We start from the raw sequence: 15864 nt of genomic DNA, 5'->3' as shown, positions 1-15864 counted from the left end.
CCATCAAGACTCTGCTGGAGATGATGACCATGCGTCTACGCTGATGGAAAAACAGAAGTTGTCGGAGAACGTAGCAATAATCTATTATGCTGTTCTCAATCAGCAAGAGCTTGATCAATCGATTGTTAATTTGGATAGTCCTGAGTGGAAGAAACTTAGCATGATAGTCTCTCTAATCAGAATAAGGGAGGACGGTGTGTTAGTAATTCAACTCATTCATCGTAATAGACCACGGGAAACAATAGTTTGTCCAAAAGATATGAGACAGCAGGTTATGTGGTCCCCTCACACCCTTGCTCATACAGGAGTTTGGAGAACATTGCACCGGTTACGATTGACCTGGTACTGGCCAGGGATTACCGCTGATGTAAAGTTTTGCTGACCAGCCCACTCAGGTCACCGGATAACTGAGTGGTTACTAGATAAACATTGCACTGGCGGCAGACAGGTCATCATAGCTTACAAAACTCTGAATTACCACACAATGGATCTTTTTGCTAGTGCAACCAATTAAAAGCATATTTTTACTCATACATAAAACTCCGTTGCATTTTCTGTGTGAACTAGAATCAGTCTTATTTTAGCCATCTACCAGAACAAACGTACATTTATAACAAACATTAGCATCTAATCTCCATTTCATCACTAGCAGCATGCATGGGACCATACAAGGTATTTTACATTTTTATTATACATCAATTTTATATGCAGTTATTATTGTCATTTGCCTGCATGTGCATGCGTTCTAAATTTGCAATTGTGCGAATCTGTGTTTTTCTATTTGATATTATATAGAGCGTTACAATTTTGCCTTGCCTATTATCAACATCGTTATTACAATTACAGATTTCACGGTTTAAAGGAATACAAATATATACATGCTATAAACGTATCCTACAAATCAGTGACTTGTCGTCTTCAAGCGTGTGCAAGTAGTAGTGAGGTGGAATAATACTCATTGTCTACCACTTATGTGGTGGACTAGTCGCTATTAGAGAAGAAATTCTCTACAGTGAAATCTTGTATGCAAGCTCCTCGGAGATCCTTACAAGCCAGCAGTAGACAATCAGCAGTCAGAAGTAGGACTATCTCTGAACCTATAATCAGTCAACTCGTGAGCTCTTCACCAGTAAGAGACAGTCACACCATAATCAGTAAGCAGTCAACTCGTGAGCTTTTCGCCAGTAAGAGACAGTCACATCATAATCAGTAAGCAGTCAACCTGTGAGCTCTTCGCCAGTAAGACACAGTCACATCATAATCAGTAAGCAGTCAACCCGTGAGCTCTTCGCCAGTAAGAGACAGTCACATCATAATCAGTAAGCAGTCAACCCGTGAGCTCTTCGCCAAAAAGAGACAGTCACAATCTAACCAGTACCACGGAGATAGGATATCTACCCTCTGATCAAGCTAATTAGCAAGATCAACATATCAGCATCAGCTAAGTTCTTTGTATCTTGTGACTATTGTTTATGTAAGCAGCAATGTTTTGAACATTATCCTAGATTAGCACAGATAGAGTTGTCTTTCCATAGGACATTTTAGCATTATAACATTAAATGCTACTACAGTAGTTCTTATCAGTGTTTATATTGTAAAGGTAGTTTAAATTCTGCTTATAAATTTAATGCTTATGCAATTTACATATATGGTTGTAAAAGCTGATTCAGTTCACACAGAAATTGAGCAAAAGCCAATTAATACATTCTTTTGACCGAATCGGAAACAAGTACACAGCGTAAACATTTTAGTTTTTATTGCTGACCTTTGACACAAAATATTGCTGCCAGTTCAATTTGTATGGTAATTAAGCAGTCATTTGAGGCATGAGTGAGGACACTAGTGACACTCATAGCATTGCTATACATTCTAACAGTGAGGAAAATCAAGTTTCAGAAATTGATAATCATAGTAGCAGTAATTCAGTAAATCAATCAGATCAAAGTAAATCAAACCTTGAGTTTGAAAGTCTTGAACCCGAGTCTGAGCCCACTAGCAGCACGGTTGTAGCCGTAAAAGGACGACGCAACCGTAAACCCACTGAAAAAGGTAAACAAAATCGTGTTAACCAGTTAAAAACCGAGATCTCCGTCTTGATAAATTCTAAACTTGGTAATTATGAACAAGCCCTGTCAAATGTAGAAAGACAAAATTTTGATTGACTAGCAGATCTTTTGGAATACTTGGAACAGGACGGGCAAAAAATCGACACATTATGCGATGAGTTAAAAGGCCTGTGCGAAGGTGAACTCGATGCGCAAATGGAAAGCAAATACTTAGTTTTCAACACTGAACGTGAAGGTAACATTGACCTCGTTAATACGTTAATGGATGACATTGAAAATGCGGAAGAAGAATTGGCTTCACAATTAGAGGAAACACTTAGGAGAAATTTGGCAGACATCCAAAATGCTCAGAAAAGGCAAGCAGAAGTCAGAAGTATTTTGGACAGAACCCGACAGGTTACTACTAATGGGAACCTCAACCAGCAAAACAACTTACTTCCTCGCGAGCAACGTCAAAATGTGCAGCAGCCTATAGAAGTACAACAAGCTACGGCAAATGCTGCAGAGATAGCGGAGTTATCAACCCCCACAAGTAGGTCTTCTTCGCCTAATAATTACGGCTCTTCTTACCACTTTCCAATAACTGGAGTAAGACCTAAGCCCTCGCCAGCCATGTCCATGGACAACCACATAGTAGACCAAGCACACATTTCTACACAAGGTTCTCATGCTACAAGCAGGCCTCAAGTTAGCGACATAGAAAAGCTAGCCAATACGATTGCAGCCTCTATGAAAGGAACAAAGCGGACTATTGTAGAACCATCAACATTCACAGGAGACCCGCTCAAGTTTAAAGATTGGGAATCCGATTTCGACGACTTTTTGGAAACTGAAGGCGTATTTGGAACAAGAAAAATGAGGATGCTTAAAAAGTTCATTGATGGTGAAGCAAAAGAATGCATTGAAGGCTTTTTGCTAAGTGACAACATCGAATCATACGAAGACGCAAGACAACATCTTAAAGAACTCTATGGAAAAAGGACAAACATCTCTCGTTTGCTGAAGGCAAAACTGAAAGAATGGCCCAAAATACAGCCAAAAGATGGCAGTGGTCTACAGAAGTTTGCCGATTTCCTAACACACATCCAAAGCGCAAGAAAAACCGTACCTCATCTAAATAGTTGAGATGAACAGGAGAAGAACCAAGAAATTCTAGAGAAGCTTCCAGAGTGGATGAAAACAAAATGGAAGTACAAGGTTCGCCAGCACGAAATAAAGTATGAAGACTATCCACCTTTCGACATATTTAAGGAGTTTGTTTGTGAAGAAGCCAAATCGATGAACATCCTTGGGATCGAAAGTCAATCCGTTTTAAGCAAAAAGGAGCAAGAATCTAAAAGACAACTAAGAAACACTGCAAGGAGAGCAGAAACCCTTCAAGCTTATAGGTCTGTTGAGGACGCAGACACGAAGGATCGTCATTGTAAAAGATGCAATAGGGACAATCACTTCACAGCGCAGTGCAACCTGTTGGTGAAGGTCTCACATGAAGAAGTGGTAGCCTTCTTCAAACACCATCGTCTATGTTTCAACTGTGGACATGAAGGTCATAGACACAATTCTTGCACCAAGAAGTGGAAATGTAGATTCTGCAAGCGGGAACATCCTGACTGTCTACATAAAACGCAACAGGATTGGGAAAACTCCAAATCTACCGCGTCATCGGCGCAGCAAACTCAGTTGTCAGCATCTAAGCAAATTTCAGAAACAAAAACAGGTGCAGCAAATACACCAGTTACAAGAGCAGCTACAACAGAGTCAAAATCGGATAAGCCAAAAGCCAAACAACACATTACAGCTGCAACTAAAAGAGATTATCAAACAGAACTACTCAACATGCTCATACCAGTCAGTGTGTCAACGGAAAATGGTAAACAGTCCACTATGTATGCCATGCTGGACAATGGATCAGACACAACTTACATATCAAAAGAAGCTGTACACACCCTGAATTTAAAGACAAGTAGACAGCCGGAGAAGGTGACAGTACAGACGCTAAATGGAGAAGAAACGAGCTACAGAAGCCAGTACGACTTCAGCGTACGTGGAATTGGCCCAGCCACTGACAACATTACATACAAAGTTACAGGTTTTGAACAAAAGAAGATTCCCTACAACGAAGCTCACATACCAACCAGAGAAGTTGCTAAGCAAATTCAACACCTGAGTCACATATCTCACCTGATCTCACCTAAGCTGAATGTTTCAGTCGAAATGCTAATTGGAAGAGACAACTCCCATTTGCTAGCACCGCATGAATCAATTGTCGGTGAACCTACAGAACCTTTTGCAGTCAAAACTGTTTTAGGATGGACTCTTTGTAGTGGTAGTTCAGAGATAATTACACCACAACAAAGCTACTGTACAATACAACACAATGAGTTTGAAGATCTGAACAGTAAAAAAAAGATGTCACAGAATGATAAGAAGTTCTTAGAAATACTAGAAGAGAACTCAGATACACTGAAAGATGGCACAATCACTCTCCCGTTGCCATTTTTAAAGACCCCATTTATGCCAAACAATAGAACACAAGCAGTTAAGAGACTAGGCTTGCTAATCGGTAAGCTCAAAAAGGACCATGCCTTAAAGGAGGAATACTTTTCCTTCATGGATGAGATACTCAGCAGTGGTCATGCAGAACCAGTTCCGACAGAGTGTCCACCAGATGGAAAAATCTGGTATCTACCGCACTTTGCTGTGCATCATCCAAAAAAGAAGAAACTTAGAGTAGTTTTCGACGCTAGTGTCAAATACCAAGACAAATGTCTAAATGACGAGCTTCTTTCAGGACCAGACCATGTAAACTGTCTGCCCGGAATACTACCCTGGTTTCGAAAAGAGCCAATTGCATTTTCATGTGATATACAGAAGATGTTTCTCAATTTTAAAGTGAACACAGAGGAAAGAGACTATCTGCGGTTTCTATGGGTAGACCGTGATCTGGAAACTATAAAAGAGTACCGAATGACAGTGCACCTGTTCGGCGCAACAAGTTCTCCTGGAGTTGCAACCTTTGCATTGAGAAAATTAGCAAGCGAAGCATCAGAGAAGCATCCAGCCGCAGCTAATTTTATTATAAAAGATTTTTACGTAGATGATGGGATTAGAAGTGTAAAAAGCCCTGAAGAAGCTATCAACTTGATCAGAGACACCACTAACATATGTAAAGCAGCCAATCTCAGGTTACATAAGTTTATAAGCAACAGCAGGGAAGTGTTAGAAGCTATTCCTGAAAGTGAAAAGACGGCCAATTTACAAGGATTACACCTCTACAAGGACACTCTCCCATCGGAGAGAACTCTCGGTCTGGAATGGTGTACAGAAACAGATGCATTCATATTTACTAGTAACCCAATCGACAAGCCTGCTACCAAGAGAGGAACTTTGTCATCAGTCTCCCAGATCTATGACCCCTTAGGTTTCCTCGCTCCCTTTCTACTTCAAGGAAAAATCGTGATGCAACAAGCCTGTCAGGAAAGTAAAGGATGGGATGATGAAGTGTCGCCAACTTTACAGTCCAAATGGAAACAATGGAAAGATGACCTCAACAATCTGAATCAAATCCGTATGCCAAGATGTCTCAAGCCAACAGAATTTGGTGATGTCAAAAGGACTGAAATACACTACTTTAGTGATGCGAGCTTAGATGGATATGGAGCTTGTGCATATTCAAGGATCATCAACAATGAGGGCAACATTCATGTGACCCTCATTGCTGCCAAATCAAAAGTTGTGCCTTCAAAGGGACTTACAATCCCAAGGCTAGAGTTACAATCATCAGTGGAGGCAACTAGACTTAAATCCTTCATTGGAGAAGAACTAGATATGGACGTTGACCAAGAATTCTTCTGGTCCGACTCAAAAGCAGCTCTAGGTTTCATTAAAAACAATGACACACCCTTTCAAATGTTTACAGCAAACAGAGTCAGCGAGATCAGACGACATAGCAACCCAAAGCAGTGGCACCATGTACCAGGATCAGAGAACCCTGCAGACATAGTGTCACGTGGAGCTTCAGTAAGTCATCTTATGAAAAGCACATGGTATAATGGTCCGAGCTTTCTACATGAGCCAGATATTAGTCACAAGCTAACAAGCAATCTCAACTTTGAAGAAGCAATAGAAAACAGCCCAGAAATCAAGAGAAAGAAAACTGGACTTACCATTCTACAAACAGAGAAGTCAACCTCACAGACAATCATAGAGAAGTTTAGCTCCTGGCGCAAATTGGTGAGAGCTATAGCTAATGCAAAAGCTATGCTACGACACAAATGCTTCAAAAAGCAACCAATTGAGAATGACGAAATAAAATCAGCAGAGAAGACAATAATTCTCATGGAACAATCACAAAGCTACATTGAAGAAGTGAACAGCCTCTCCAATAGCACAAGAGTCAGCAAATCCAGCAAAATAGCGAGTCTAACTCCTTTCTTGGACCAGGAAAACACACTAAGAATGAATAGTCGAGTAACCACTCATCTCACCTATGAAGAGAACCATCCAATCATTATAGCAAAATCACTATTGGCAAAACTACTAGTCAGGCATTACCATGAACTGACCCATCACCAAGGCTCTAACTCAACAATCGCTGCAATCAGACAAGCTGGTTTCTGGATAGTTGGTGCACCAACCCTAGCAAAGTCTATAATTCGCAACTGTATAACATGCTTAAAACAACGAAGCAAACCACTACAGCAACTAATGGCACCCTTACCAAAAAAAAAGAAGTGAACCAAGTCCACCTTTTACTCAAATAGGCATAGACACATTTGGGCCTTTCGAAGTCAAGGACCGTCGAGCAGTCATCAAGAGATGGGGCGTTGTGTTTACATGTTTATATAATAGAGCATTACACATCGAGCTCCTAGAGGACCTTTCAGCAGACAGCTTTCTCCAAGCACTTAGACGATTCGAATCCATTCGTGGTTCTGTGGCTACTATATATTGTGATGGAGGTACAAACTTTCTAAGAGGAAGAAATCAACAGGAAAAAGATCTACTCACCATGAAGGACAACAAACTAAAACAGTACCTCCTTGCAAAGAAAATTACTTACAAAGTGAACTCCCCGACAGCCAGTCACCAAGGTGGTGTCTGGGTACGCCAAATAAGAAGTATCAGGTCAATCATGAACAGCATGTTTGGAAAGTACTCACAAAGACTGTCTACAGAAGCCTTAAGAACTGCATTCTATGAAATAATGGCATCCATCAATAACCGACCACTGTCAGGCACAAATGCTACTGACACAGACCCAATCATAACAGCTAATCGACTACATACAGCCAAGTCTGGTTTCACAGCACCACCACCAGGAGACTTTGACAACGAAGAAGTGTACGGTCGCAGTATGTACAGGAAATCACAGCAGTTAGCTCAAGAATTCTGGTATGCATGGACCACACAATACCTGACGACGATTGAGAAAAGAACACAATGGCAGTTTTCCAGCCAGACCTAAAGGTGGGAGATCTAGTTACCATTGTTGACAGTAATGAGCACAGAAACTACTGGAGAACCAGTAGAGTAATCTCCATTCACAGAAGTGTAGATCACAAAGTTAGAAAGGCTTCCGTTCTGCTTGGGACCTCAGACTTGGATAAATTGGGTAAACCGACTAAAGACAGAACGATTTTGGAACGACCCGTACAAAAGTTGGTACATTTCATGTCGTGTAATTAAAATTGAAAACACTGCACCCTTTGCTAAAATAAATTTAATTCTAAATTTAGGTGGGAGTGTAAAGTTTTGCTGACCAGCCTACTCAGGTCACCGGATAACTGAGTGGTTACTAGATAAACATTGCACTGGCGGCAGACAGGTCATCATCATAGCTTACAAAACTCTGAATTACCACACAATGGATCTTTTTGCTAGTGCAACCAATTAAAAGCATATTTTTACTCATACATAAAACTCCGTTGCATTTTCTGTGTGAACTAGAATCAGTCTTATTTTAGCCATCTACCAGAACAGACTTACATTTATAACAAACATTAGCATCTAACCTCCATTTCATCACTAGCAGCATGCATGGGACCATACAAGGTATTTTACATTTTTATTATACATCAATTTTATATGCAGTTATTATTGTCATTTGCCTGCATGTGCATGCGTTCTAAATTTGCAATTGTGCGAATCTGTGTTTTTCTATTTGATATTATATAGAGCGTTACAATTTTGCCTTGCCTATTATCAACATCGTTATTACAATTGCAGATTTCACGGTTTAAAGGAATACAAATATATACATGCTATAAACGTATCCTACAAATCAGTGACTTGTCGTCTTCAAGCGTGTGCAAGTAGTAGTGAGGTGGAATAATACTCATTGTCTACCACTTATGTGGTGGACTAGTCACTATTAGAGAAGAAATTCTCTACAGCTGATGTAAGACGAGTAGTGAAGAGTTGTGAAGTTTGTCAAATCGCAAAGACAGGTGGGCTCCATCCTTCCTCAAGCAATGGACCTCTTTGGGTAGGAAGCCTTTGGCAAAAAGTGGCCGCCGACCTAGTTGAACCATTACCTTTAACTGCAAGAGGAAATAAATGGATTCTGGTACTCACCAATCACTTAACGCGATGGCAAGATGCGTTACCCATACCAGACGCAACTGCCCCTATGGTAGCGGGGTGTTTTGTTATTTTGGGTTACCAGAAGAGATTCACAGTGATCGTGTATTTCAATTCGAGGGTGACTTAATGACAGAACTGTGCGAGTTGTGGCATGTCGCTAAATCAGGTACAACCCTTTATCACCTGCAGTCTAATGGAGTAGTTGAGCGTGGTAATCGTACCTTGGGTGATACCCTAAGTCCTAAAAACTATGTTGTTGAGCCATGCGTACGACCAAAGTAGTTGGGATATCCTGCTCCCTCAGGTCATGAGAGCATTCCGTGCAACTCCTCAGACAAGCATTGAGGAGACTGCGAATTTCATGATGCTCAGCCGAGAATGAAGATTACCAGCAAATTCACTCATTCAGCAACATAGCTTGATGAACACAAGCATACTGAAAGCAATATACATCTCTTATCAAGAAACAGTTGAAGAGACCTGATAATATATACAGCTAAAGACAGCAGCAGGGACGGTAAATTGGCAGCATCACCGTGAACCATCCCTGAATTGGGTGAGTCTTTACAACATGCCACCTAAAGGAAGTAAATCATCTACATCATCAGCGATTATCGAGAATGATGAGAAATTTAACTGGATTCAAAGCTAGATATTATTATCTCTCAACTCGGTGAATTCAATGTGAGAATTACATCGGTTGAACGCAGAACAGCAGAGTTTAAAAACACGTTCGAATAGCTCAGTAAAGAAATTAGTGACCTAAGAGCTGACGTTAAAGAGTTAAAACAATCTAAAGCCAATGTAGAGAAAAAGCTTGACTCTTTCGATAGTTTAAGTGGGAAGGTAGATGCTAGCGAACAGGTATCCCGTGGCAAATGCATTGAATTGAATGATATTCCATATGCTAGAGATGAGAATTTACTTGAAGGCTTCAAAAAGATTCTAAAAAATCTCGAACTAGACTACATAAACCCAATGTTAGACATTGACAACATGTATCGCATACGCCAGACATCACGAGTCATAATTCGTTTTCTACATACCAGCAAAAGATACAAGTTTTTCATTGATTATCGCAAGAACATTCAAAATACGTCTTATCTTGGGTTTTCAGAAAAAGGAAAGATTTATATCAATGAAGTTCTTAGCCGATCACAAAATGAACTATTCTGGAAAACTAGAAACTTTAAGAAGGAACATAGTTATAGGTTTATATGGACATCCAAGCAAAAGATTTACTTAAGAAAGACTCCAGATTCCGATGCATTCGAAATTTCATCTGAACAAGATTTAGACACACTGAAACTAATATAAATTTTTGTTTATAATATAAGCATAAAAATGTAGATTTATGGATATGTACATAACACGCACCGATTATGATTTTGATAAACTTGATAATTTTTCATCTAACTCTTTGACTAATTTAAACGCTAATATTAGAAGTTTGCGGAAGAATTTTGCTCATCTTGAATCTATTGTGTACAACACTAGTAAACCAATTGATATAATATGTTTTCCTGAAACTTTTATATATGATTATAAAATATCTTTCTATCACCTAGATGGTTATATATTTTTAGGTGTACAACGTAAGACAAGATGTGGTGGTGTCAGAGTCTACCTGCGCAGTGGCATTGCTGGTAGGGTGGCTGGCATCGCAGTTGAGTTGGCTGGAACGGAGGCTGTCACTTTCACTCTGAGAGGTGGGATTGTTGGCATGTTTCGGATTAGTCTTATCATGACAGTAGTTTACAGGCAGCCTAGTGCTAGTATTGATGACTTTTTGCATGACCTGGACAACTATCTTCAATCTATATCACCTTCATCTAATCATATTATGATAGGAGATATTAACCTAAATACTCTTGAAGAAAGTCATACCTCTTCCGAATATTTAAATATTCTTTTTAACTATGCGTTTGTAAACGTGATAAATATTCCTACAAAAATAAATACGTGTCTGGACCATATAAACATTAATTTTCATAATCCATTATAGTGTCAGGCTCTTTGTACCATTAAGTGAAACATCTACAAACATTCATTAACATTGATAGCCCTTCACGTTTTTTAAATATTTTTGACAGCGCAAGCTTTTCATTCCGGGATTACAAAAACTTTAATGAGAACTAGTTTTTGAGAGATTTGGCAGACCTTGACTGGAACCACTTGTTAAACAACCAATTAACACTAGATGAAAAATATGATATCTTCTTACAAAGTTTGTTAGATGTTTGTAATACTCTTGCACCCACTAAATCTTTTAACTCACAGTCACAGGCAAAACACCAGAAGAGAAAAGCTTGGATTACAACAGAGGTTTTGGATTTGATAAAGAGAAAAGATTATCTATATCACAGAACATTAAATTCTCCGTTAAATGAAATTAATAAATAAATACAAAACAATTAGGAACAAACTAACAAAACCTCTACGGCTTTCTAAATCTAAATATTTTGAAGAGAAGCTTAAGGCTGCCTCTAATCCCGAACACTTATGGAATATTGTTAATCAAGAATTAGAAAAAGCACTGTAACATCGCCGGTGCCTAAATTATTGACATTCGGAACCAGGTTTTGGAAGATGAAAAAGGTATTGCTGACCATTTCAACAGTTATTTTGTAAATGTTGGATCCAACTTAGCTAAAGCGTTTGGTAATACTTTTTAAGAAGAAAAAATACTATTGCAAAATAATCTGTCAAATCCAGAGTTTCAATTTAAAAAAGTTGATAGCACCGAGGTGAAAGCATATTTGCAAGATTTAAATATAAAAAAAGCAACCGGCTTAGATAATATTCCAGCAAAGCTATTGAAAATTGCTTGTTCCTATATTTGCAATCCTTTGACAAAATTAATTAATGAATCTTTAGAAATTGGCCAAATCCCAAAATCTCTTAAAATAGCTAAAGTAAAACCTTTATTGAAAAAAGGCTCAGTAAAACTTAGTTCAAAGTTTTAAAAAAGACTCGAGCTGGTGTTTAAACGCATATCAAATCAGGATCTGAAACTTAAACGATCCAAATGTGCATTCCTTCAATCTGAAGTCAAGTACCTTGGGCACATTATCAATGACAAAGGCATTAAAACTGTACCTGCTAAACTTGAAAGTATCATTGCAACTGACACCCCTAAGGATAAGTCCAAGATTAGAGCATACATAGGCCTCTCCTAAATTTTTACAGGCATTACTTACCCAATCTAGCGGTCGTATTAGCCCACCTCACAGCGTTACTTAAAAACCATGTGAAGTTTGAATGGAGCGTAGAAGCTGATCAAGCCTTCAAGCTATCGAAAGAGCTGATCAGAACAAGTGAGCTTTTGGTCCACTTTGACCCAAATAAGCCAGTTAAATTAACTTGTGACGCCTCTCATGTAGGCATGGCGGCTGTATTATCTGAATAGATGGAGAAGAGCGGCTAATTCAGTTTGCATCTCAGAAGCTAACTTCAGCACAAACAATGTATCCTTAAATAGAAAGGGAAGGTCTCGCCATTGTATTTGGATTGGAAAAGTTCAGACATTACCTATATGGCCGAAAATTTGTGCTAGTAACTGATAATCAAGCATTGAGTAAAATATTTGCCCCAGATAAAAGCTTGCCGGTCATGACAGCTGAGAGAATCCAAAGTTGGGCTTTAAAACTTGCAGCCTACGATTATTCAGTAGAATGGCGGCGCAGATCAGAGAATAATGCAGATTTTCTGTCTCGTTATCCTGAAGTGAGCCGAACGGAAAATTTACGCAAAGAACCAAATGCATTTATATTCAAAGTGGAAAGTCTAAACATTCCAATCAGCTCCATTCAGGTAGGCAAGCTAACGAGTAGAGATTCTATTTTGTCTAGGGTTATAGAGTTAACTGTGAATGGTTGGCCGAGTAGTTTATTACCTGAAAATTCAAATCTGCAAACCTTTTTTTCTCTCGTAGAAATGAGCTATCAGTTATGTCGGAGGTACTAATGTGGGGTGTTCGAGTAGTAGTGCCAGAGGGTCTACGCATTAAGCTTCTCCATGAGTTACACATTGGACATTTAGGAATGTCCAAAATAAAATCTATTGCTAGATCCATAATGTGGTGGCCGAACATAGACCAAGACATAGAATCTACTAGCAAGGCTTGTGAGGCATGTATGGTGATAGGTAACGATCCAAAAGCTGCCACTGTTCACCCTTGGTTGCCTACGTCCCGACCATATCAGCGAGTGCATATTGATTACGCAGGACCAGTAGAGGGTGATAACATGTTATTAGTCATCGTGGATTCTTACTCTAAATGGCCGGAGGTGTGCATTACAAAATCCACAACATCTACTAGCACAATTAACATGCTGAGATCATTTTTTCCAGATGGGTATACCAGAGGAACTAGTTAGTGATAACAATCCCCAGTTTACTAGTGCCGAGTTCGAGCAATTCACAGCGCATTTAGGAATAAGACATATGCGAGGAGCCCCTTATCATCCAGCAACTAATGGCCTAGCAGAATGTTTCGTTCAAACTGTAAAATGTGCACTCAAAGCTTCCCAATAAAAAGGTTTAGATTTGCGTTACAGATTAAAATAAATTTTTGATGGCGTATCGTAACGCACCCAACTCCGTGACAGGCCAGAGTCCAGCGCAATTAATGATGGTTAGATCCTTGAGAACACGATTAGATTGTTTAAAGCCAGTAATTGGGTCAAAACAAAGTCTACTGATACCAGTGGTTGAGGAGGTAAGAAAACTCAAATCTGGAGACCCAGTTTGGGTGAGATGTTATCTGGGCGCAATAAAGTGGAAACAAGACACCATTAAGGACAAAATAGGAATATTATATTATGAGGTAGTTGTTGATGGCAGAGTCTGGAAGCGCGACGTAGACCGAATCAAGAATTGTGTGCAAAAAGCAGACTCAATTTTACCCAATGTAGGTTCCCGTCCAGATATAAGGGAACTTGCATCAGACCAGTTATCACTCTATTATAGAAATGATGAATATTTTCTTACTTCAGATGTAGAACCTTTGCCAGATTTTACACAAGTGAACTCTCCTCGGCCAGCCTCAACTCAGGTGAGCCCGTTGCAGCCACACATGGGGGTTAGTTTCCCAGGTTCTCCACAACCAACGACTGTAAGTACTAACCCGCCACAGTCCATCAAATCACCTGTTCTAAGGCGTTCTAAACGAGAGCGAAAGGCTACTATACGTCTCAATTTGTAATAAAGTATGACGTTAGTAAATATTGTTTCATGTTTTTTTTATGTTTCAAATCAGATCCAACTTTTTATTTGAAAAGGGAGAATATGTTGTAATTCATAATTGAGAGTTGTGTGCCTCCGTATCATAAGATAACTTTTATTACTGTTCATTTTTCTTTGAATCAGTTCGTTTCCGGTTTCGGACAATAAAACACGTCTTCAAGAAATATTCTAATTAACTTTAGTTTCATCTGTAAATGTCTACTAAAGTTACAACAACCATTATTGGACAATCTGTTTCTGATGAACTAAGCATTACATGTGATGTTCCCCAGGGATCCATACTTGGCCCTACGCCTTTTTAAATTTATATATTAACGATTTACCAAACATTTTAACAGTTTTTACTCCCATCTTGTATGCCGATGATACAAACTTGTTTTTAGAATCCGAAGACTTAGATAAGCAAACTTCTGCAGTAAATAATGAACTGAATGAAATCCAAAAATGGTGTACTATGAATAAACTAACATTAAATGTAGACAAAACAAACTTTATGATATTAAAAAACCATCAAAATAAATACAAACTCCCTAGGACCGCTTTAACTTTGCATGGTAAAATTTTAAACCAAGTCGAAAGTGTGAAATTTCTTGGTGTTCACATTGATACAAATTTATCATGGAAGGATCACGTAGACAAACTTTTAATTGTATTAGACCTTTTTTAGGACTCCTATATAAATGCTCAAGTTATTTACCTCACAAAATTTTAGTTCTAATTTACAACGCATTTATTCATTCTAGATTCAGTTACTCTATTGAGGCTTGGGGTAACGCCCCAGGTAAATACTTAACCAAACTCCAACTTTTACAAAAATGAGTTCTCAGGATTTTACATAAAAAACCTAAATTAGAACACACCGGCCGGCCCACTTTTTCAAAAATCTTAAATTTTGACAGTGAATAAACTCGATAAATTTCGAACTCTCATCGCGTCTCATCAATTGTTCTACAGCCTTAAATCACATCGCATTCATCAACATCCCACTCGCTGCTCTTTCTTAAATCTAAAGCTACCTCCCTTTAAATCTGCTTCAGGTTATCGCAGAATGTCTTATCAGCAGTCAGCACAATAGAACGCTCCGCCTGATGAACTGCGTAGGGTTGTGAGTGGGCCCACTTTTAGACGCCCCTCAAGCTGTACCTGTTGAGTGATGACTAGATAGTTTCTGGCTGCGACCTGTTAACTTGTGGCCCAGTGCCTTGACTAGCAATGCTACTGCAGTTTGGGCCTCATCATCATTATTTTCTTTTGTTGCTTTTCTGTTTTCATATCTTTTGATGAAATAAAACAAAACAAACAAAACCAAACCAACTGCTTTATGGTACCCATTCTCAACAGCTTGAAACTGTTTAGTCCTTGCTCCGCCTTATCAGGTCAGCCTACCCTACCTCCTCAAGAGGCTGCAGTAGACAGAAGAAGTCCACAAGATCTAAGTTTTCCTGCTTCTGGTGCGGATGCTTGGTCTGATGATGGTAGCTCATCTACTGGCGCCTCGTCGGACAGAAGTCGGCCACCAAGCACGTCTCCATTACCTAGTGGTAGGATGGGGCGTGTTCGCACGAGGTCTGCGAGGCTTCACGACTATGCCTTATTTTAAACTTAGATGAATATTAACCTTATCCTTAACATTATCAAATGTAAAGGAATTTGAGGAATATCCTCAGTTTAAGGACTTACTACAACTACAGGTAGCTTCCTGTACCCCTGTATCTAAGATGTATATCTTAGATAGTCTTGCAAACTATCACTATGATATGCATCACAATTTAGCTTAGGGTGTAAGTGAAATTTATTTCTATTTGTATATTGTATGTTGTTGTTTCTATTTGTGTGTAATAAATTTATTTATGTCAGGTTATTAATTGGACATGGATGTAGCTGAAGAGATCGAGCGGCTGCTAGATGTATCAGACAATCAGGCTGACGCAAGCATGGCAACCGGTAGTGACCTTTCCTCAAGCAC

At 39.1% G+C, this 15864-nt stretch overlaps 1 protein-coding gene across 1 annotated transcript; it reads left to right on the top strand.

The window, feature by feature from the left end:
• The first annotated feature begins 3239 nt into the window (after window positions 1–3239).
• Window positions 3240–15498, top strand: LOC137399755 (uncharacterized). Its single transcript, XM_068085971.1, has 5 exons — window positions 3240–6729; window positions 6830–7460; window positions 7565–7746; window positions 10238–10360; window positions 15275–15498. Exons 1-5 carry the CDS (start codon window positions 3240–3242, stop codon window positions 15496–15498), a joined length of 4650 nt encoding a protein of 1549 aa, XP_067942072.1.
• The last annotated feature ends 366 nt before the right edge of the window (window positions 15499–15864 follow it).

Source organism: Watersipora subatra, chromosome 7, assembly GCF_963576615.1.
Source record: "Watersipora subatra chromosome 7, tzWatSuba1.1, whole genome shotgun sequence".
NCBI lineage: Eukaryota > Metazoa > Bryozoa > Gymnolaemata > Cheilostomatida > Watersiporidae > Watersipora > Watersipora subatra.
The sequence above is the reverse complement of the archived record's forward strand: the minus strand, read 5'-3'. Positions and strand labels throughout refer to the sequence as shown.

What these genes read in the sequence shown, in the direction of transcription:
- LOC137399755 (XM_068085971.1), top strand. Translation starts at nt 3,240, where the DNA reads ATGAAAACAAAATGGAAGTACAAGGTTCGCCAGCACGAAATAAAGTAT. An exon ending in GTTGGTACATTTCATGTCGT is followed by an intron (nt 7,747 to 10,237) that starts GTAATTAAAATT and finishes ATATATTTTTAG; the next exon opens with GTGTACAACGTAAGACAAGA. An exon ending in TGTCACTTTCACTCTGAGAG is followed by an intron (nt 10,361 to 15,274) that starts GTGGGATTGTTG and finishes CCGCCTTATCAG; the next exon opens with GTCAGCCTACCCTACCTCCT.